A 23,764-nucleotide genomic window follows, 5' to 3' on the forward strand; every position below is an offset into this window, starting at 1 on the left:
ATATATGAGTCTATGTGTCTAAAGGCTACACCGTGATGCCACTTTTATATAATAAATAAGTGCGTATAAGGCGTATTATAGGGCATGAACCTGGATTGTGCTTCTATGAATGTTGCTTGTGAGCATACTTTGTCACGAATAAACAATGGCAATTGAAGAGAGAAGGGGAGGAGTCTGAGGATGAAGCATAACCCAAGTGTTACTGGGCCAAAAATAGAATTTTTTTAAAAAATTAATTACTCACATTTATTTGATATTTTTTTGTCATAGAAGACCACATCTACTTTAACTTTGAACAAGTTACAACAGCAGTTGTGCGTTATTATGTAACTTGCAAATCCCCTGATATGAAGGGAAACATCACTAGTGCATTAATGAGTTAACTCAATGTGATAGTCAAGCATCGATGTCGCACGGCGTGGGGAAGTGGAAGTGACACTCAGCAACTTGAGGTATGAGAAGAACATCGCCTCATGTTGCTCTTATGCTTGCTATTGCCTTTCTTAATGTCATTGAAGGCCTCATAGTTCTGAAGTGTCTTGAAATTATAACAATTGTAGATTATGTACCTATAGCATGCCAATATACAATAATCACTGGAGTAACATATACATCATGCAAAGTTAGAACACATTTTTTTGGATAGAGTTGTTTTCTTGGAGTGCTTAGATAGTGTCACAGCTGTTGTGGTACTTGCTGTGTGTCCCTGTGCTCAGAGAGCCATAATCATGGTGCCTGGATTTAGAAGATTAAGCTCATGACTAATCAAGTCCTGAGCTGAGAATCCCTCGCATTGCTACTGTCTTCATATGGAGCAACCTTGCAGCCCATCCAAAGAGGAGCCAATCAGACAGCTCTGCTCACAAATTTGACTACTAAACTCCGATGTGATATCTTGTGTGCTCTTACAAGGTAGAGAGACTCAACAATTTAATGCACTGCATTTAGTGCAGCATTGATGAATTTGAGCTATTGCTGATTGCATTGGAAATATTCATTCATTCATTTTCCATGTGCTGGAGCCTATCCCAGCTGTCTTCAAGCGGTAGGCGGGGTACACCCTGGGCAATCACAGGGCACATCACAGGGACAAACAACCATTCACACTCACATACCTATGGATAATTTGGAGTCGCCATTTAACCTAGCATGTTTTTGGAATGTGGGAGGAAACTGGAGTACCTGGAGAAAACTCCACACAGAGATGGCCGAGAGTGGAATTGAAGTCGTATCTTCTAGCTGTGAGCCCTGCGCGCTAACCACTACTCTACAGCTCCCTGTGACACTAAACAGGATAAGGATGTGCAAAGGTTAGTTTCAGTAACCTTTTGCAAATGAGAAGTGCGGGAAGATACAATTACTATAATTCCCAGACTATAAACTGATATTTTTTTATACGCTGAACCCTACTGCTTAAGCAATGATGTGGTAATTTATGGCTAAAATAACTACAGTTCCCATAATACTTAGAGTACAGGAACAGAAAGTAGTGCCTTTCCACCATAGAAGCTACTATACTAGTCTTTTGATCTCACATGTCTTAAGTAAGTTTGATCAAGTGTAGAATTACTATAGTTTCTGCTTGTACTGCAGCAGCTGTTGAACTTCAATTAAAAACTTCTCACATCTCATTGGCGCTAACGAGTGACACTGGCAACACCAAGTGAAGATAGGATTGCAATGTTTATAGTGTGTCTTCCTGTGTTATAAAGTAGACACTTGTGGGTTATTACCTATATGCATATTTTTTTTTTCCTCAAATATTCAGGTGCGCTCAATAGTGCGGAATTTACAAAGCAAAATAAAACCCATAAAGCATATATGTAGATATAGAAGTTGGCGCCTCTCACCTTTGCTACCTTATGCGGTTCTATTAAATAGGCTTAGCACCACACACCACTAGAGTATATGGGACAAGACTCATCTGAGATCTTAGTTGGCTTAAGACGGTGAAGGGATGGTGACGTTAAAGGATCTGAATAATAGATTATAGTGTGTGAGTGTAGTGCATAGTTGAGTGCGTAATGCTGAGGTGTGCAGAGCTGCTCGGTAGACTGGAGTTTCCCCATGGCTTGACAGACATTAACAATTTGGCTAAAACCACTGGATGGTTGCAAATCGGACGTTGTTACATCGTACGAAAACCGTAGTATGTATATGTGCAAACAAAGTATCGTGGTGTTGGGTGTGTGATCCAAGATGGCTGAATAAAGAAGATTCAACGTACCAAAGGGTATGTGCACTATTGTATGATAACTGAGACAGTGTACAAGAACAGAGGAAAAATATTTCAAACAAAATCTTAAACAACAAATTATATGAAAACTGTGCTGTTGGCACATAAATACATTCAAACTTGCACCAAATTCTCCTGTCTAGTCAAACCAGAGCTTTCCTATCTAGTCATTGAGCTTGAACTGATGTAGCCTTCTTGGAGGCAAAACGTTGTCTAAGACAACCTGGACTGTAGAGTTGCCTTCAATGCCGTTAGAACTTTTCTACCGTAAGCCATATCATCAGGAAACGACTGACATTTTTAAATTCCTGAAACCTTTTTAAAATCAAATTATGATAATTTTATCCAGCTCCAAAATCCCACACATAAAATTTACGCAAAAAATAATTCATTTGACACAGAGAAAAGGGAAATTCTATTAAAGTGAATTACATTTGATATTAAACAGAGATCATTAATAATTGAGAATGATTAACTGTCCTCTGCAAATTAATCCACCATCTGCAAAATGCTCAGAAAAATAGTAGCACACTGCATAAAATCCCGATTTACCGTATTTGACAATTCAGTGTATACTTTTGGTCATGGAAATAGGAACGGATTTAGACTAGTCTTGGTTGATCTGATTAACTGGGAGATTGACATGAAGTGATCATACGATTGTTTCTCTGGTGGTCACATTGATCTTTCTCACTCGTGATAATCTTTGATTTAATGCCAAGCACATTAGCTTGAGAACATCCCTGCAATCTGTTTGCTCATAGTAATAATGAGGATCTCCCGCAGAAATTGGGGCGACAGTGGCTCACATTGATTTGGCCGTGGGTACTTGGCTTGGGGATTGCATGGTTGGTGGTTCAATACCTCAAGTAGTGCTGTGAAAAGTCTTCTCATTTTGTTTTTGTAGTGACATACGCTACTGCTCAAAAGTTTGGGATCACTGGCAAATGTCTTTGTTTTCCAAAGAAAAACACATTTTCATGTATTTTACAAACCATTTTTCCCATTTCATAAACAATTAATATTAATCAGATGATTTTCAAAGAACAATCTTCATTTTTGCATAGAGGCCTACTAACTGTCAGTCCTCTGCATCAATCTCCCGGTATGGCTGCTAATCCAAGTTAATCATTTTATAAGACTAATAGATTATTAGAAAACCCATCTAAAAATCTAAACTAAAACTGAAAACCACTACCCACAAACTGGGTCTAACAAGAACAGAAAAAGAAGTGGGAGGCCCCGATGCACAACTGTGCAAGAAGACAAATATCTGAGAGTGTGTAGTTAAAGACAAAGACGCCTACTACACTAAATAGTACCCGTCAAACACCAGTGTCAGTATCAACAGTGAAGTGGCAACTTCAGACTTCATGGCAGGATTGCCAAGAAAAAGCCATCTCCAAAAAAAGCCAAAAAATGTCTAAATGATCCCAAACTTTTGAGCGGTAGTGTACTTCCAAGGATACATTGGAATACTATAAATAGTAGGACAAATACAGTTAGGAGGATAATTATTTTTTCCCGATCATTAAGACCGATATTATATGTGTCCATAAGATATGTGTCCATTCCACCACAGGAGATATGTCATGTTACACATAACGGTATTGGCTGATATCGGTATTGGAAATTGAGAGTTGGACATTATCGACAAAGCCAATATCGGAAATCCCTATCATTTACTGTTCTAAGCCTAGTGCCTACAAGGCGTTTTTTTTTCCAAACGAGAAATCTTGTCACGTTTTAATCTTGCAAGATTTTGTGATACCTTGTGACACCCTTACTCGGCACCAATACTTAACATGAACTTCCTGACTGCTGTGTTTCAGATGATGAGCCATCAGCAAGTAACCACCTAATCTGCAGAGTTTCCTGCTTTCTACAATGTCCCACTCCCAACACCCCCAGCGAGGCGCCCACGGCCGCGCCCTGAGCTCTGAGGAGAGGAGCTATGTGACGGTTAACAAGATCTCCACGCCGGTTCACAAGAGTGCATCCTCCTCTTCCTCGTCCCAGCGAGACAGCCGGCAGGTAGGTACCTTTCAAGCCCCGGCAAACATTACAGCAGCTGCAGTAGAAACATGTTAATCTTTCCCGACTGCCCTTAACTTAACTGAACTTAATGCCACTCCAGAAAACAGCAATGAAAGTGGAAGTCATGACGTCGCTTTCCTATTTCGGCACCAGGCTCTGAATGTTTTATAAGGGACTGGCGGAGGCTTGGTGCCGTTACGGTGTATGGCATGCTCTGGTACACTGCGTGGGAGCTTGTAGTCTTATTGAAGGAAAGAGAGTTGGTTTGATGAGAGCTGAACCCTGTAGGAAGCGAGCAGTTGAATCCTTGATGCTGGATAATACAGGCAGTTAAACACCCTCCCTTGTTCCTTAATGGCTCTTGATAAGAGTTTGCGCACGGGTGGAAAGGCCAGAGTATTTCATCAACTGAAATTAACGTTATCTTCTGAGGTTTCTTTTCGCCTTAATCTTTTAAAATGTAATTAGAAAAAGTCAGGTACATGATTTTCGTCATTAATCCATTCCAAACGATCCGACCAAATTCACCGCTTACAAAAAACATTACATTTTTACCATTAGAAGTAGTGCAAATATTATTAATTTGTTCCAACCAAACAACCAGAAAATATTCACATAAACACATGCAGAAAATAATGCAAAATATGTATGAATAATGAATTAAATTGATAAATTAACATTTAATATCACATTGAGTTTGGGTTATTTCAAACATGCATACAAGATTACATTGGAATGCATCATATAATTTACCAGGACAGAGTTTTATGCTGTGATAGCAATCACTTGCATTAATTATACATTTTTCCAATTATTTATGATCAGTGCTATTCTTTAAATTACATTTCTATTGTAACAGACACTACCGTCTTACTTTTCTATAATTTCTTTTTTTAAATTCAATAGCGTTTCTCACCTTTGTCAAAGTTACGGAGTTGTTCATTGTTCTTTGCTCGTTCTATAAACTAATAAACCACAAAAAATGATGTAACGATCCCATGATGTAATGATCCCATGGCCGGAATCTGTCCATAGTGTCCCACCTTGAAAAGAGCTGCTATCAATTCTGAGTCTGAGTCACCAACACATGAATGCTTTAATTGGGCATTCGATTCAGCGGATTGATATGTGGGCAAGTTGCTTGGCCGTATGGTGATACATATTTGTGGTAATAATTTGCGATAAAAAATCAAATCCTATGATCCCACTGAAATCCCATAGTTAGCAACATAGCAACAAATTAAATCTTTGTCCTGTGTATTTATCTTCAGATAAAACCCAAATGAATTATTTAATGTGGCCAAATGGTGCAGCAGAATCCCTGTAGCCAAACCTGCTACATCTATCAACCAAGGAAGGAATATTGTTGACACATTCTGACGTCCAGTTTTGTCAAGGCTGGAAAGATGGAGGCTGCACCTCAGACCCATTTTGTGTGAGCATTCCTGATGATGATGGCAGTGTTTTGTGTTTTGCCTGTTCTGTGCACGGTTACCCTCTCTGAGGACTCCGCAAGCTTGGCTGGGCTTCGGATTTTGAAAAAAAAAAAAATGTTAGCAGGGCATTTTCTAGATAGGAAGCCTCAATGAGATTTGGACCTTATTTTCAGAAATCAATACTTGACACTTTCGCCATCTGCTGACGACTACTGTTCACTCTGGAGACCCTCCAGAGAGCAATCAGTGGCGCTACCTGCAGTAAACACAGACTTGCTTGTACATTAACACTTTTTGAATCCTAATGTTATTTCTCATTTGTCGGCCCTCAAATGCGTATGCGGAATGTAACAATATTGGACAGTCTAACATTTCAAAAGATGGACTCTTTGACAAAAAATACATTCAAGGTCAAGGTCATAAATCAGGAAGCTTTTTTCCTTTTCTGATTCCATGGCCAGTTACAGTCTTTTGTGCTTTTTTGGCATGCATAATGGATGCATTATACTCCCTAAAGGACACTGCACAGTTGATGCTCTTGTGCGCTGACAATTTCAACAGAAGAATAAGTGTTACCACTTTTTACAATCTTCATTGCAGTATTTACTGGTCAACAGGATGTGTGGGATGCAATCTTTAAAGTTTAATTTGTGTGCAATGTCCACATTAATCGTGTGTGGTACCCCCTCAGACTCAATAGTAGGTGAGTTTATGAATCAGTAAAGATTCATCACTGACTGATTTTAGCACTTTGTAACAGTACTCCTCTGTGTACATTGTTGGCTCCTCCCAAAGATGTGTGCATGAGAAACTCACCCGAAGTGGGACGCTGCACAGATATTTATAGTGCTGATTTAGCCTGACGTGTCCGGGAGGAGTGTTTGTCCTTGCTCAGTAAGAGTGTTAATGTAATAGTTTGATTCAGTGCTTTCACAACATTTAGAGTATGTCTACAGGTATATGTCTACAAATCACAACACTTGCATCTGTCCATTTAAAGAAACGCTTTATTGGGGTTGGAGCCTATCCCATGTGAGTGGGGTACATCGTGCACCGTTCACCAGTCCGTCATAGGACACACATAAACAAACAACCATTTATTCACTTCATTCACCCCTGAGGGCTATTTAGAGTACAACACCAACAGGGGGAAAACATGCAAGCTCTAATACCTAATACCTGAATTTGGATATGTGCTGATACGTATATTACTATGATACCAGAGTTCTGTTTGCTTTACTACTTTATTATTTATTATTATTTTTATTGTAGCATCTACAGACACTATAAGACACACACACTCTCAGCCTGAATCCTTCACTGCTTCACGGTAGAGCTAGGCAATATATCGATATTTTAAAAATATCAATATTTGGAGGCGGCTGCACGGCGACCGAGTGTGTAGCGCGCAGCCCTACTTCACAGTCGGCCATCACAGAAACTTTAACAATATGCGTTGCCGCGTTGCTAAATTATTATTATTGTTAATTTTGTAATATCTGTACAGGCAAGTATGGTACTATAGAAAATTGGAGGTTCTGTATAGTGTTTTAAGAGTTTTAAGAGACCGTGTGCAATGTGAGGACAGCTGCAGTGCATACGTGGCAACATTATAGCACACACGTGGCTCATGGATAACACGGAAAGTTCCTGATTCACATGCAAATATTCTTGTTTATTATATTAAATTATATTTCTATATTTTTTGTAACATTTAAAAATTTAATGGAAAATATGACATTTTATGAGAATAAAGTTAAAATATTTGCAGTAAAAAAGTCACATTTTTTTCACTGTGTTGCAGTCGCTGGAAAAAGTTTGGACACCTTGATGCAAATAAATAAATAAACCGGATGATTTGTTATGACGGTTGCAAATTTGCATGAAGGACCAAGTCATTCAGGTTTAGATTAGTCAGCTATGCAATCTGTGAACAGGGTGCAGAAAATTACATACATTTTGGTTTCAGGGTGAAAGAACTAAAGTTGTCACTAAAGAAAAAGTCGAAAGCTGCTTAAGGGAGTCTAAAGTACTGAACTTGAAACCTGACTGCAATTTCAATGAGCCAGACTCTACACCCACTCATGGATTCATCACATGACCTTTAACCATCCCACTCATCCCTGCAGAACCTTCTCAGTAGGGGTCACCTTGTTTGGTCTTCCGGCAAACCCTCAACAATTTAGGCACTGCATGCGGTCTTATGGGTGGTGTAACACACGGGAAATGCGGAAAGGGATTCTCCCATTGCCAGTTAGGGAGCGTGCACCCTCATGTCTGAGGCTGTAAAGCATTCATGTATTGATCGTTTCATAGCCCATCAAGCAGTGGACTCGATAATGACCTTACTGCTTACTGAGTATGAGGCAACCACCTCCTTTTTACAGTACAATATATACAGTAATTGCTTTCAATGATGATGTGCTTTTTGCTAATGAAGTTGTGCCTCCACATCCCCACTAGCGTAAGACCCCTCATAGGAGGGCAAGGCGTGTTCACAGAAGACACATGACCTCATTACCAAGCAGATCTGTTCAGCTGGTCTTTTGATTAAACAAGCTGTTGTCTCAGGCTACACGGCGGATGAGTGGTTAGCGTGCAGGCCATACAGCTAGGAGATCCGAGTTCAATTCCACCCTCGGCCATCTCTCATGCATGCATGGGTTTTCTTCGGGTACTCCGGTAATAGTGAATAGTGTAAACAAATGAGACAAATAAATACCAATAAAAATGTACTTAAATAAAACGGCAACAAATTAAAACAAATTACAACACAAATGATTTTATACAATTGTGAAATCATAAATAGAAATAAATAAATAATAAGTGTAAAAAATATCTAAAGTAAAAGAAAAAATACGTATGAGTCAAATATGACAATAAAAAGAAATATATAAAAGTGTAACCAAATAAAAATAAATAAAAACAAAAATGCCTTAAAGAAGTCTAAAAATAAAATAATAATAATAATAATGTACTAAAAGTGGAACTAAATATAAATAAAAATGTATAAAAAAATCTAAATAAATAAGTCACCAATTTAAGGACACCAATGTGAAAAGAAATACATTGAAAAATGACTTCATAGTGTAAAAAAATATATATATATTTAATAAAAATTTAACAATAAAAATAAGAATTACTTAAATGAAGGGATAAATTTTTTTTTTTAAACTGCGGCATGACTTAAACTAATGACCATTGGAAAATGTGTGTCCCAGGTTGTTACCCTTTGAGAGCCCCTGCTGTAGTGTGACAGTCATCATACATCACTGCTGATTCAACTGTATTATGTATTATGTATTATTTGCACATTTTATAAAAAATCAATACACAATCAAAGATGAGACCAAAGAGTTGAAGAGAAGACCTTTGACTCTGATGCCGTCCTTTCAGGGCAGTGTGGGGTATCACCTGTCCGGGCACTCTGGTTTCCTCCCACATTCCAAAAACAATGCTGCCCTGTGATTGGCTGGCCACCAGTCCAGGGTATACCCCGCCTCTCGCCTGAAGACAGCTGGGCTAGGCCTTAGTGAGGATAAGCGGCATAGAAAATGAATGGATGCCCGAATCTGCTATCCCTTTGCGCCAGAGACGTCACTTTGATTTACAGACCCACTAAAGGCAAGAAGAGCGTAGTCAGGAGGAAGCTAATGGAGGGGAAATACTCAAGAGAGCAAGAGGAAGCACAGACATTGCAAGGGTTTCCTTCATTTTTTGTGCATCTCTGTTGTCTATATTCCTTCTGGAGGGATGAGCTGATTAGTTCTGACACTGCATGCTTTTGTTCTACTTCAGGAAGCAGACAGCTGGGAAATCATCGAGGGGCTGAAAATCGGTCAGAGCAATGTCCAGAGACCAGATAAACATGAGGGGTTTATGCTGAAGAAGCGGAAATGGCCCCTCAAAGGCTGGCACAAGGTAGCTTTTACTCTGCATGTTTTGTTGCTACACTTTCAAGCAGTACCGATGGATGAAAGTAACAGTTTCACGAGGTAAACCGGATATTTATTTGGCTGCTTTCTTTGCAGACACGCCAAATGAGTCCCTAGCCACTGCACATAACCGGCACACAATGTGCCATTTTGAGAGCAGCACATCTAAATTAAAGCTAACACAGCTGCAAACATAGGATTTCTCACTTGGGAACCATAATGGTTCAATTTTAACCAACATATTGTTGTTGTTTTGTTCCCTCTGCAGCGATTTTTTGTTCTGGACAATGGTATCCTGAAGTACTCCAAGTCTCCCATTGATGTAAGTAGCCCTGACTCAACCCCCCTGCAGGCAAGAAGCAGGCCAGCCTGGCAACAATGAGTCAGTAGGAATGTTTGCAGCAAGTGTTCAACGTGTTCTCGCGTGGTATGTTACACCATTGAAATTACACCCACAAAACGGGCTGACTTATAAATGTAAAAGTTAAAGGAAAACAGTGAAGAGAATCATGAACTGAATGATTTAATGAATTAATAATTTACAGCCTTTTAAGTATAATTGGTAGTAGATGCCACTTATTTGTCACTAATTAAATGCAGGTAATAAGGCTGGGTTAGGCCTGTCACAATAACACATTTTGCTGGTCAATAATTTTGATATTCGCTATTTGTTATCATTGAAATATCATTGTGTCATGTCACATTTGAGCCACTAGAAAAAAAAGATGCAAAATTGAAACTTTTTCTTTGTGTTGTTCGTTTCTCACATTTTTCTTAATTTTTAAAATTTTTTATGCAAATATTATTATTTTAATATTATGACTTTACATTGATTTGAATTGTATTTTTACAATTTGCAGAGAGCCAATGAACAAAATAGCTGTGGTTGGTAAATGGCCCCCGGGCCGCCACCCCTGGGTTATACGTATATAACTATTTGTTGTCGATTGTAAATTATGCAAATTAATAGTGAATAGAAGGCCTTCTCCAACACACAAAGACACATAGACTCTGATAGCTAACAGATCCAAAAAACTAGCGTTTATAACATTCTATGGTCTTTGGTAAATGGTCAGTTAGTTCATCATGTCAGCTGCAAACGTTCCTTGTTTAATTTCGATAAGTATTGAAAAAATGCCAATCCATCAATGTGATTCAGATCCAGAAAGGCAAACTGCACGGCAGCATCGACGTCGGCCTCTCAGTGATGTCCATCAAAAAGAAGGCCCGTCGTATTGACCTGGACACAGAGGAGCATATCTATCACCTCAAGGTAAAGTGAACAGGAGGCGTCAATATTGTTATTTCCGTATTGACTAACCTGTCAAGCGCATGACTGAGTTGAAAGCACTATTCAATGTACGTTGTTAGGTCAAATCCCAAGAGGTCTTCGACGCTTGGGTGTCCAAGTTGCGACATCACCGCCTCTACCGACAGAACGAGATTGTGCGATCGCCTCGCGATGCCTCCATGCGGACTTTTCCTCCATCGGCTGCTGCAGAGTCCCCCCAGGCTGCTTCAAGTGTCGCACATGAAGCTAAGGTGCATCGCTTGTGACTTAAGCGAATTGTTTTTGGCTTTGGCAGAAAGTGTTTCTCGAAGAGTGAATTGCCTTCCTCTTTAGTAAAAGGTCACATGATCAGCTCAATGACTGATGACCAGGAATGTGTGGTCGATAGCTGTCTATGGCTGTAATCTTGACTTGAGTAAAGTAAAGTAAAATGAATCCTGAGCATTAGGATAAAGGAATCCTTTGTCTGGATTAGTCCAGACAAATACTGTGAATGCATCCTTTATACATGAAAATAGTCTACACCAAAGATTCAGTATCTTCCCAACATGCACAAAAGAGCTGCCTTAAGATGTGGAAAAATAGGGTTTTTTTTATTAGAACCCTGTAGACATAAAATAGCACCCCTATAGTTACTTTTACACTATTCTTTGTTTACATCATCTAGTGGCTCAGTGGCCAGTCTCCATGCAGCGTGAAAGGTGATCTAATGTGATGTCATTACTGATGCCTTGTGACCCGAATACCACATACAACTTGTCTTTCAATATATTTTTTTTACTAATAATACGCCATAGTCAACCACCAAACAGTCATAATTAATTATTACTATATTTTAAATGTCATATACTGGCGGAGCGATATTCAAACTGCAATATACTACACTCAAAATCCTCTTATTATATAAACCAGGGGTGGGAAAACTACGGCCCGGGGGCCACATCTGGCCCGCCAAGTGTTTGAATGCGGCCCTCCCGTTCTTTCCAAAGTATTTAATTTAAAATGAACATCCAACCTGGCATCATGGCTTGAGCCTTTTGATGGTTTAAGTAGCTTTTTTTAAAAATCAATTTGATGTGTCTGCTGTTTACAAAGTGCTCCTGATAAAAGGGACACAAACACATTTAGCACATTGCATGACACTTTTACAGATACAATAAATTAAATCAATTACATTAAATCAATGCGGCCTGCAAGTCAAAAAAGCCCACCCCTGATATACACCATGCAATGATAGGCCACCCGCAACACACCCACTGATATCACAGTATGTAGTATTTAGCACTCGTTATTTGGGATCTTAGTAGACCAGGCCCTAAGTGTGATATTTTACTTGTTTGTTTTCTTCTCACTGCATCCATATACCAACTCCTTCGTGTCTGCTTGTATCACCGTAAAGCAGGCTAAACCCAGTGGTTTGCTATGGCAAGCATCCGTCCCCACCAACAGCAGCCTGCCTGGCTCCTACAGTAACGGTCAAAGCAAAGTGGCTGCCTGGTTGCAGGAATCTGAGGAGATGGACAAATGTGCAGAAGGTGTGTGTTGTTTTTTTTCCCACATGCTGGGAGTGCAAAGCTGCCCTGCAATTTACCCGCAGCATTTCTATCCCCTTGATGACATCATAATCATATCAACATTATTTCAGATCTTGCACGTTGCCAGTCCAACCTGTGTGAACTGAGTGGCTTATTGCAGAGTCTGGAGATTCTACAAAGGACACAGTCAGCTCCCAACTTTGCAGATATGCAGGTGGAACACACAAACAAACCATTCACACTCAGAGATGCCCGAGGGTGGAATCCAACTCGGGTCTCCTAGCTGTGTGGCCTGCGCACTGACCACTCGTCCGCCGTGCAGCACATTCTAAAAATATAATTGAACAGGCGTCACTCGCAAGAATAAAATGTGACAAGGATTTTGCCGGCCTCAATGTATTGTGTGATTGGTCACAAAAGCGTACAGCTTTTACCCAGGCATGCCCATATAATAAGTCACCGGGTGGATAAGGCTCACCGTCATAAATCCTAATATTATGAGAAGTGAACAAAACAACTAATAAAGGTGACGTTGTGGAAAATTCTGAAAAAGTAAAAGTAAAAATTTTATGAGACTAACGTCACAATAATACAAAAATGTATTCTCGTAGAATGATATTGAAATGTTAAAGAAAAAGAGAGAAACCAAATAAACTAAATTAGGCGGCAGAAAACTTTATATTAATAAAGTCCAAATAGTAAATATAGTAAATAGTAAAAAAAGATTCTTTAAAAAAAGCTGAAATAGTCAGGCAATTTAATAAGCCCATCAACCGCAGAAATTGAAAAAAAATTATGTCATTTTATTAGCATAGACATAAAATATTAAAGGGAACCTATTATGCTTTTCCCACTTTTCTGACCTATTAATGTAGTTAGAATCGTGTTAAACAATGCCAACATTTCAAATAATGAGGTGAAGGAAGTGCTTCAAGAAGTTTGGGAGGGATCTAAATGCTTAGTTTCAGAGAGTTTCTTCTAATACTGGCTCCTTGTGACATCACAGGGAGCTGGACTGCCTTATATGGGTATGTAAGCCTGCCCACATTGTTTGTGCCAGAAGGCGTGCCATGGGTGGATTAAATTAAAACAGACGTTTTGGAAATGTAAGGAAATACAGCTGGAATAAGTGCAGATTCTGGAAGATCTAGGAAGCTTTCTGTGCGTGTTATCGAGTGCTCTATAGGAATCCACAACTCAATACTCAGGGCCAAAAATGAGCATAATAGGTCTCCTTTAAAGAAAAAAAACACTAAATATTTTTTTGAATAATTTGGTTAAGGAAAAAGTTATAATATTATGGCAATTAAGTCATAATGCAGTATTATGAAAAGAAGATTTAGGAAGATTAAGAAGACAGTTGGGATAGGCTCCAACATGCCAGCGACCATAGTGAGGATAAGCGGTACAGAAAATGGATGGATGGATTTAGAAAATTAAAAAGAAAAAGAGATTTTAAAAAAGGAGAAAAAAGACTGAAATTGATAATAGGCCTTTTCACCTATAGTACCACAAAGCAGCATAAATATGTTTTTTCTTGAAATGTATTGTCTTCTTAGCATTTTCACAAAATATCAAAGTAGAGATATATATAAGATATATATAAGAAGTGAATTTTTCTCGGACTGAGCCACGCTTCCACCCACCATCAACTGCTTTAGCACCACTCATTTTGTTTGCTGCTCATTTGTTGGGTTCATCACTGCAACTTCCAAACAGCCACTTTGTACGTTAACTTTTGCTTTTGTGTGAGTGTTTTGTCTAATCAGCCACCCTTTGGATATTTTGATGCCAACTAGACCGCGTGTGTAGAATTGTCAAAGAAAGAGAAGCGCTTGAACAGAAGATGGAGGACAAAAAGTGTCGGCAAAGATGCAAAATTCCAGCTTCAGGTACGGAGGTCTGATTTAGAGTGACTGTCAATCATATTTAAGGAATATGACTTTCAGATTCCAACAAAAAAATGGGAACCACATGTAAATGGCGAACAAAATCAGCTGTTTTCTTTTTTTTTCTTAGATTATCCACTCATTTATGATTGGTGCATACAATGTTTTTCCCATCCTTGCTAATATATTCATGTTGCTTTGCTGCTAAAACACTTGGAATGCGCTTCCATGCACGCCCGATGCTGAACCACTGCTCTGCAAACGGAGTTTATACAAACATTTGTTGAATAGATGGAATAGTACAAGCTTTATGATTATGGTTCAACTGCAAAGATGCCATATAATAATACCGTCATATCCATTTCTGTCGGTAGTGTCCCTCCATTGAATAACTTTGAGTGTGCTTCACAGTTCGTTAACCCTCGTCATGTCTCTCCAGGTCCCGCTTTCATCCAGCATGTCTCCCGTCCGCCTCCACTCATCCAACCCTAACCTCTGTGCCGAGTTGGGGGACTTTCAAGCTCCGGTCTCGCGGCTGACAGACACCGTGGAGTGTAGCAGTGACTACACTAAACTGCAGGAGGAATTCTGCACCATTGCCCAAAAAGGTATGCAGACTGCAAGCATCAACAGTCAAGAACTAATCAGCGTATGTGCATTTGTTAAACAACATAGTGTAAAATTGACAGAAATCTAGATAGCAGAGACAAGAGGATAGTGAAGATAGTTTAAGTGATTTCAACTGCTCTATACGATCTATATGTGCTCAATTTCTTAGCTTAAGGTGTAATAGTAACAGCAGTAATAAAAGCAGTAACAAACTTCTTTCCCCAAATATTTCTCAAATAAAACTCTCTTCTTTTTTTTTATTTTAGTATTTTTTTTCTTGTACTATTTTTCTGGTTAGACTACGACTTTTTAAATATATTTTATATATTATTATATATATATTTATTATGTATTATTTATTTTATATATTTATGTATTATTTATATTATATATATTATATTTTATATATTTTATAATATTCTCTTTTTTTGTTTCTCATGTCATAAATAACTCATAAATAACTCTAGACTATGACTTTTTAAATATATTTTATATATTATTATATATATATTTATTATGTATTATTTATATTATATATATTATATTTTATATATTTTATAATATTCTCTTTTATTAATTAATTAATAAAAATATTAATTAATAAAAATATTAATTAATAATTTTATTAATTAAATTAATACTCTTTTTTTAATACTCTTCTTTTGTTTCTCATGTCATAAATAACTCCTCATAATATTGCGTTATTCTCGTAAAATTTTTCTGCAGATTTATTACATTTTTGCTGTATTTGGTTTTCTTCCGGTGGCCAATAAGGAAAGAGACACAGGCTGGAAATGGAGCGGATGCTGCACTTTGGACTTCTCTGCCATATGCGGTGGAACTTTGGTTAATCTGTGCTGACCGAAATGTATGCTAACTGAATACATTTTTCCCATAAGACATAATCCAATGAATCCGTTCCGGAAAGCCAAAAATGTTAACACAAAAGACGTTTTTGTAGTTGTACAATTCTAGGGTTAGGGTTTAAAACCTATGGCAAGCATTGGCATGAGCGGGAAGATGTGGACAGTGAGGCATGTCACATGTGTGATGCCGTGCAGCTGCAGTTGACTGCCAGCATGAGCTTGCAGGCAGCGCTCCCATTATATAACACAGCCAGAGACGGTATCCCCCTCTCTCATCCCTCTGCACGCTCCCAAAACAACTATTTTCACATCCAGTCACGTCCACGTGTTAAGAAATGCCTCTGAGATTTACATTCAACTTCTAGATGGAACATTTCCTGCAGTGCAAGTCACAAATGCTGTTTTTAATATGTATTTGTTATATAATTTTTTTTTTTTAATGCGACATTTTCTTTGAGTCAAGCCAAAAGAATCATACCGCGTGAATGACCGTGATGTGCTTGCATCATCCTCTCTGTGTGCAGTCCACACTCTGCTCAAGTCGGCCTTCAACACTGTGGCCATCGAGAAAGAAAAGATCAAGCAGATTCTGTCCGACCAGGACCAGTCTGACCAATCAGCGCAGATCAACTCCCTCAGGAAGTCTCTGTCACAGGTAATGAGCTCCATGTCCATCTGACACATCTGCTGCTTATCACCATGTTGATACTCTGGGAGTTTTAATGGATAGTAAATCGTATTTGCCATTTAATTAGATACTGTACAGTATATTATACACAATAGGCATTGAGATTAAAAGCGTTAAAAGCACTTACAGAGTAAAAATGATGTGCGAGAACAGAGCAGACCCGAGTCGTGGAGGTCCAATCATCTTTTCGTCTAATAACTAGTGAGAAAAAAGAAATGTGCTGCGGACTTCATTAACGCAGTTCCTTTGAGCCGTCTTCTCCGCCCCAGTGACTTGCGGTAATTGGACTGTTCCATCACACCGCTGAAATGCTTCTGCTCCGTCGTGTGACAAGCTAGACATCAGCTCTATACGGCATAAAAGCCTTATGGGAAAATAATTGTCAATAGGAGTATGATGAAATATCAATATATCGCAATATTTAACCTTGCAAAGGATTAGCTTTGTATTATTATCAAAATATAGCTGCGGTAAACATCTTTCACCGGACTTCCTCAAGTGGTCAAGTTACCATTTTACATGTCATTCAGTGGTATAAAATTGTGCAGAAGAGGAATAAAGAAAGAAAAGAAAAGAAGACAACACAAACAATGCTGTGCCATGGCAGGTTATTTAGTAGTCATACTAAAGAAAACATGCACAGATATTGAATAAGCAACTTTAAGGTGCGGAACGATACGGTACAGGGGACTGTGTATGCATACCGAATCATTTGTAGATTGGGGCATTCGAAAACCTTAAAATAGATTATCTAGGTTCCTCCCAGCGCTCACCTGCATTGTTGGTCATGACCCAGTTCTAATTCTACAACATGTCGCTTGTATTTTCCGGACTTGAATGGGTCTCACACACGGCAGGCGAGAAACTGGGATTGGCAGATTGTCTGAGTCTCCCACTGTTTTGATTGGCTGTCAGATGTGGAGAGAATTTTGGAGTATTAAAGTAGTTCAGAGGAGTTGATGGATGGAGTACTCTTGCTAGTACCAGATCTTGTTAGTACTGAAGGACATGAATGTTTGTGTAAATTAATATAAACGTTCCTGATATGTTTACTCTGGTGCCAACGAGTTCCTATATCGCTTTATTATTTATTATTTTTAGAAGCTCTGGAAAAACTGACACGGCAAATGTGAATTTTTTCTCTGTGTTTACCTTGTGAAAATTGCAGTGTTGCGCAGGTTCCTTGGAAAATGAATGGAGGTAGTGGGTACGTCCCATAAGTCACTTCTATAAGTCGCATCAGTCAAAAAATGCGTCGTAAAGGTGGAAAAAATGTATAGGTCACAGTGGAGTATTTTATTTTGGAATGCATTTCACTAGATTCATGCATTCCACAAAGAAAAGACATTTATTCTGGAAAGGCTGCATACGATAGATTAGCATAATAAGCCAGTGAGTCCAACAAGTTCACCAAGCTTTCGATCTCTACCCACATAACTGAATGGCAGGAGCAGCATATACTTGTCTAGTTTCCTACAGCACCCTCTCGTGGCTGTTCATGGTAATGTTCACTCCAAGGTGCACGTCAGTTAGTATGAATTCACATGTACAACAATTTTAATATGTAAATATTGAATATGTATTACATTCTATTTATGTGTCTTAACTTATGTGTGTGTACTTGTACTTTTTTCCAAGGCCCTGTCCCAAAACGTTGAACTTCGAACCCGGCTGAATCGCATTCACTCAGAGTCTGTCTTGACGGAACAAGTCGTCAGTGTAAATATCATCTCTACACCTGACGAGGTAGCTGCCTGTTCATTATGTCGCTGACAATGCTAATTTAGGACTAGCATATTGACAAAACAACAGGAGAGCCAATTACTGGCGGGAGTGTTGGTTTCCTGCGGTATTGATCACCGTCCTTAAAGATTGATTGTGCAGTACAGCCTGACAGTTATGTTTAAAGGATCTTTATGTGATGAAAATGCTGGTATAAAGGTTAATGGAAAAATGACACTTTGCATCTCACACGTTTTGCACGTGTTTGCCAGCAGGTCGGAGAACAGATGGTGATCCCTCTGACTCAGCAGGCCTCCAATGAGAGCCGACTCTCCATGTCGGAGTCTGTTTCCGAGTTCTTTGATGCCCAGGAAGTGCTCCTGTCAGCTAGCTCATCGGAGAATGAGGCAAGTTCAGACTTTGGGGCAGACCATGAGGCTGAAGGGAGCAGCATGAGAAGTCCATCCATCCATTTTCTATGTAGTTTATCCTCACTAGGGTCACAGACATGCTGGAGCTTTTGGGCCAGAGGCGGGGTACATCCTGGACTGTTTTTTTTACATTTATAGGTCAGAAAAGTGGAAAAAAGCATAATAGGTGTCCTTTAAATAGTGAAGTAAGTGTGTTTTTGAAGTGCAATATTTCCAGGCTTTTGCGGGCCACATAAAGGAATATGACTGTCCAAATCCAGCCCTAACGCTTCGAGTATGACACCTTTGCATTAACACCTTTGACACCTTACTCCCCCATCGCAAATGATCATATTTCATTCATTCATTCATTTTCTACCGCTTTTCCTCACAAGGGTTGCGGGGGTGCTGGAGCCTATCCTAGCTGTCTTGGGGTGAGAGGCGGGGTACACCCTAGACTGGTCGCCAGCCAATCACAGGGCACATATAGACAAACAACCATTCACACTCACATTCATACCTATGGACAATTTGGAGTCGCTAATTAACCTAGCATGTTTTTGGAATGTGGGAGGAAACCGGAGTACCCGGAGAAAACCCATGCATGCACAGGAACATGCAAACTTCACACAGAGATGGCCGAGGGTGGAATTGAACCCTGGTCTCCTAGCTGTGAGGTCTACACCACTTGACCGCCGTGCCGCCTATGATCATATTTATAATATAAATTTATAATATAAATATTTCCAGACTGCATGCATACTGAGCTTGTTTGTATGCCAAGGCTGGCTGATATTACCGTAATGTAAAGTCAGTCTTGGGATCTTAAAGGGTCTCGTTAATTGGACCGGATGCCTCATCCTTCATTTGGTTTCAATTAGGACTTTATTTCTTTATATTTAATTAGAACACAGCTTCTGGCTCAGTTTGAAAAGTTAGGCCACTCGAAACCATCAACTCTGCCGTCTAATGCTGTTATGTAGGGAGCCTCTAAGGGGCGATTAAAGAGCGTTGCTCTCCAAGCACACATAGAGCCATGTGAAGGATCACTCCCAGAGGACATCCATCACACTGTAGCACAAAGGCAGCACCATTCAGACCCAGAGCAGCAGGACACGTCCGCAAAGGCTAACACAGCTGTGTTCACTGCATGAAAAATGTGGGGCAGATGCTATGCTGCAGCTTTTCTCCCCTTGGGGCAAACAGCAGCTCTGCTCTTGAATCAGTTTTCACCCCACCCTATCCTGATTCCGACTCTCTACCTGCTCACTTGACAGGGCTCGGACGATGAGTCGTACGTCAGCGATGTGAGTGATAACATCTCAGAGGACAACGCCAGCGTGACCGATAACGTCTCCAGACAAAGTAGGTCCAAGCAACCTGTACTGTTTTGCCTAAGAAGTTGCGTTCAATGACTTGGCAGGGTATCCTACTCCATGGAACGAAAACACTGACACACTTGTTCTGGCAAGGCGCTCGGCGAGCTCGTTTATCATCGTGGCTGAAGCCTCCGACTTCACGAGGCTGCTCTGTGCCAAGATCTTTTCTTAGCCTTTATGAGTCGTCTGTGTGGGAAGGGACAGGGCTCCCTCCTTCATCTCTGTCACACCCCACATACGCCTATACAGTACATCGGCAAGGAGAACTCCTCTGTATTTCAGTTTTCGGAAACTCCTTGTCGAGTTATGGTATCTAATTTGTCAGCTGCAAAAAGCATTAAAAACCCAAAATGCCTACCTCACTCACGGTGCAACCAAAAGTAACACATGTGGAACACACATTATAACTCTCCCACACGGACTATCCATAAGTATTGAAGTAGATAAACTAATATATATGTAAACTATACTATTTTATGCTAATTTATAACCCACAAGGCATGCTGGGTAATTTCATTTTGGGGAATTGGGCTTCCCAGCATGCCTTGTGGGTTAATACAGTATTGCTTTGTATGTCGTCCCTCACCACTCGGTGCTTCAATTACAGTTTCCATCAATTAATAAATAAAATAAATTATTATTATTAAAAATTATCGCTGTTGCGTGGTTGACTGTGGCCTACTATTGCTCAAATTATACATATTTTTGACATAAATTAAGCATTTTCACATATAGAAACGGCTAAATGAAGTAAAATACAAACATTAATCATTCAGAAGACTCAAAGATATGTCGTAATAAACGAGTCACTTGGTGTCAGTAATGTCACATTGATGAGACAGAATGAAGTACTGTACAGAACAGGAATTAAGAACAACAACAACAAAGACGTCTCAATGCTAACATGTGTGAGCCTGTATTATGTCTTTTCTTATGTATTTTCTCTTATTATGTCTGCTATATTTGGTAATATGGGGTTGTTGGTTCATGTCTAGAGGGCTCTAATAATGTTCATTCATTCATTCATTTTCTACTGCTTTTCCTCACAAGAGTCGCGGGGGTGCTGGAGCCTATCCCAGCTGTCTTTGGGCGAGAGGCAGGGTACACCCTGGACTGGTGGCCAGCCAATCACAGGGCACATATAGACAAACAACCATTCACACTCACATTCATACCTATGGACAATTTGAGGTCGCTAATTAACCTAGCATGTTTTTGGAATGTGGGAGGAAAGCGGAGTACCCGGAGAAAACCCACGCATGCAAACTCCACACAGAGATGGGTGGAATTGAACCCTCCTAGCTGTGAGGTCTGCACGCTAACCACTAGATCACCGTTCTAATAATGTAAAAAATCGTATTTAGAAAGTAGGTTGAAACAGGTTTTTTATGCTCTAACGAGGAAAATATTTTGTGTGTTCCACATGTGTTACTTGTTGCACCGTGAGTGAGAGAGGCGCTTGGTTTGATGACCACCCGTTGGTAAATGCCGTCACCAGGAAGTCGCACACAAACAAAAATCTCCTCCTTGATATACTGCAGATCATTTTTCATTTCACTTTCATTTTCATTCTATGAAGTGTTCCCTGTTCTCAGTGGCCAATGGAGACTTTGCTGGCTGTGCCTTCCGGAACGGGCGGCGCACCTGTCTGCCGGCGCCCTGCCCCGACACCAGCAACATCAACCTGTGGAATATCTTGCGGAACAACATTGGTAAAGACCTGTCCAAAGTGTCCATGCCAGTGGAGCTCAACGAGCCTCTCAACGCGCTGCAGCGTATGTGCGAAGAACTGGAGTACAGCGAGCTGCTGGATAAAGCTGCTGAAACGGAGGACTCTTTTGAACGCATGGTAAACCATGGTTTGGAGTACCATAGGAGGCCATGTTGAAATCCCAGTCTTATATCTAATATATGTATATATTTATATTGTATATTCTGTGTGTATAACAAAATAACATATATAATATAATATTTTTGTCTGTCAAATGTTACCATTTGTTGGTTCCGACAGGTTCTGGTCGCTGCCTTTGCTGTCTCAGGCTACTCGTCTACCTACTACCGAGCAGGAAGTAAGCCATTCAACCCGCTTCTTGGAGAGACGTACGAATGTATCAGAGAAGACAAGGGCTTCTGCTTTTTCTCAGAACAGGTACACTGATTGGCCACATCATTAGGTACAGCTATATAATATGACGACAGTACAGGAGATGATGAGTTACATTTTTTTGTATGTGTTAATTTTTATGGCTGTGCAGTCAAACCTCCGTGTCTGTATACATATATACACACATACATGCATATATACATACATACATACATATATTCATACATACATATATTCATGCATACATACATACATACATACATACATATATTCATACATACATACATACATACATATATTCATACATGCATACATACATACATATATTCATACATACATACATACGTACATATATTCATACATGCATACATACATACATATATTCATACATGCATACATACATACATATATTCATACATACATATATATTCATACATCCATACATACATACATACATACATACATATATACATACATACATACATACATATATTCATACATACATACATACATCCATACATACAGAGGTGAACAGTAAACTCACAGTTAGGCTGGACTGTTTTTCTTTTCAGAGTGGTTAGCGCGCAGACCTCACAGCTAGGAGACCCGAATTCAATTCCACCCTTGGCCATCTCTGTGTGGAGTTTGCATGTTCTCCCCGTGCATGCGTGGGTTTTTCTCCCGGTACTCCGGTTTCCTCCCACATTCCAAAAACATGCTAGGTTAATTGGCGACTCCAAATTGTCCATAGGTATGAATGTGAGTGTGAATGGTTGTTTGTCTATATGTGCCCTGTGATTGGCTGGCCACCAGTCCAGGGTGTACCCCGCTTCTTGCCCGAAGACAGCTGGGATAGGCTCCAGCAACCTCACCCTTTTAATGTGTACAACAGAAAGACTGTGTTTGTCTCTCGCAGGTGAGCCACCACCCGCCTATCTCTGCCTGTCACTGCGAGTCCAAGAACTTCACCTTCTGGCAAGGTAGGCTGATTCTCAGCTTGGGAGAAAGTTGAGATGGTTACGTTGATTTCGTGCTAAGTGTTTTTTTAGGATAGATGCATGGAGATTTCAAGATCAATAACTCCAGTCAATATGTGGATCTGGATTGCGATAGTATCCGTGTTTATCTCCACAGATGTGAGATGGAAAAACAAGTTCTGGGGGAAATCAATGGAGATTTTGCCGGTCGGGACAGTGAGCCTCATGATTCCCAGGTAACGTGAAACTATTCACGTGTGATGAATGACGTGCATGCAGATGAAATGTAGCTGACTTTGTGGTTCTTTCATTATCGACGCAGACTTAATGTCACTAGTTAAGAATGTACTGAGCAGCAAGTGTTGCAAAACAACATATTTACTGCACGAATATCATTAATGCATGTCATCTTCCATGCTTTCTTCGATTTTATGGTAATGGTAATGGTTTTATTTCATTTGAACATGCATCAGATTACAATTGAATGCATCACATAATCAGTTCACAGTTCCACATGTCCAAAAGGAGTAGGAAGAAGCAAAGCTTATTAAATCCTACCCCTCCATCTGGTACTTTTACAATCAGTAACTGTTACATTTGATCACTTCCTGCTTTCCATAATATAGTTTAAGGTTTTTTTTTGTTTTTGT

The 23,764-nt window shown here is 39.6% G+C and overlaps 1 protein-coding gene across 5 annotated transcripts in view; it reads left to right on the forward strand.

Moving 5' to 3' along the window:
• The window catches only part of osbpl6 (oxysterol binding protein-like 6), a 32,182-nt gene that overhangs the window by 3,940 nt on the left and 4,478 nt on the right, over positions 1–23,764 (forward strand). For 2 of the 5 annotated variants that reach the window (XM_058082156.1, XM_058082157.1), the window contains exons 3-19: positions 4,069–4,270; positions 9,508–9,630; positions 9,913–9,966; positions 10,804–10,917; positions 11,016–11,186; positions 12,335–12,470; positions 12,581–12,684; positions 14,270–14,362; positions 14,799–14,967; positions 16,359–16,489; positions 18,161–18,268; positions 18,517–18,651; positions 19,932–20,019; positions 21,629–21,882; positions 22,045–22,182; positions 23,054–23,117; positions 23,272–23,350. In XM_058082156.1, coding sequence (XP_057938139.1) covers positions 4,124–4,270; positions 9,508–9,630; positions 9,913–9,966; positions 10,804–10,917; positions 11,016–11,186; positions 12,335–12,470; positions 12,581–12,684; positions 14,270–14,362; positions 14,799–14,967; positions 16,359–16,489; positions 18,161–18,268; positions 18,517–18,651; positions 19,932–20,019; positions 21,629–21,882; positions 22,045–22,182; positions 23,054–23,117; positions 23,272–23,350 — 2,108 coding nt within the window. In that variant the 5' untranslated portion in view covers positions 4,069–4,123. The remainder of the gene's footprint in view (positions 1–4,068; positions 4,271–9,507; positions 9,631–9,912; positions 9,967–10,803; positions 10,918–11,015; positions 11,187–12,334; positions 12,471–12,580; positions 12,685–14,269; positions 14,363–14,798; positions 14,968–16,358; positions 16,490–18,160; positions 18,269–18,516; positions 18,652–19,931; positions 20,020–21,628; positions 21,883–22,044; positions 22,183–23,053; positions 23,118–23,271; positions 23,351–23,764) is intronic. The other 3 variants (XM_058082158.1, XM_058082159.1, XM_058082160.1) reach the window with 3 other exon arrangements.

The sequence above is a fragment of the Doryrhamphus excisus genome, chromosome 9 (assembly GCF_030265055.1).
Source record: "Doryrhamphus excisus isolate RoL2022-K1 chromosome 9, RoL_Dexc_1.0, whole genome shotgun sequence".
NCBI classification, from domain to species: domain Eukaryota; kingdom Metazoa; phylum Chordata; class Actinopteri; order Syngnathiformes; family Syngnathidae; genus Doryrhamphus; species Doryrhamphus excisus.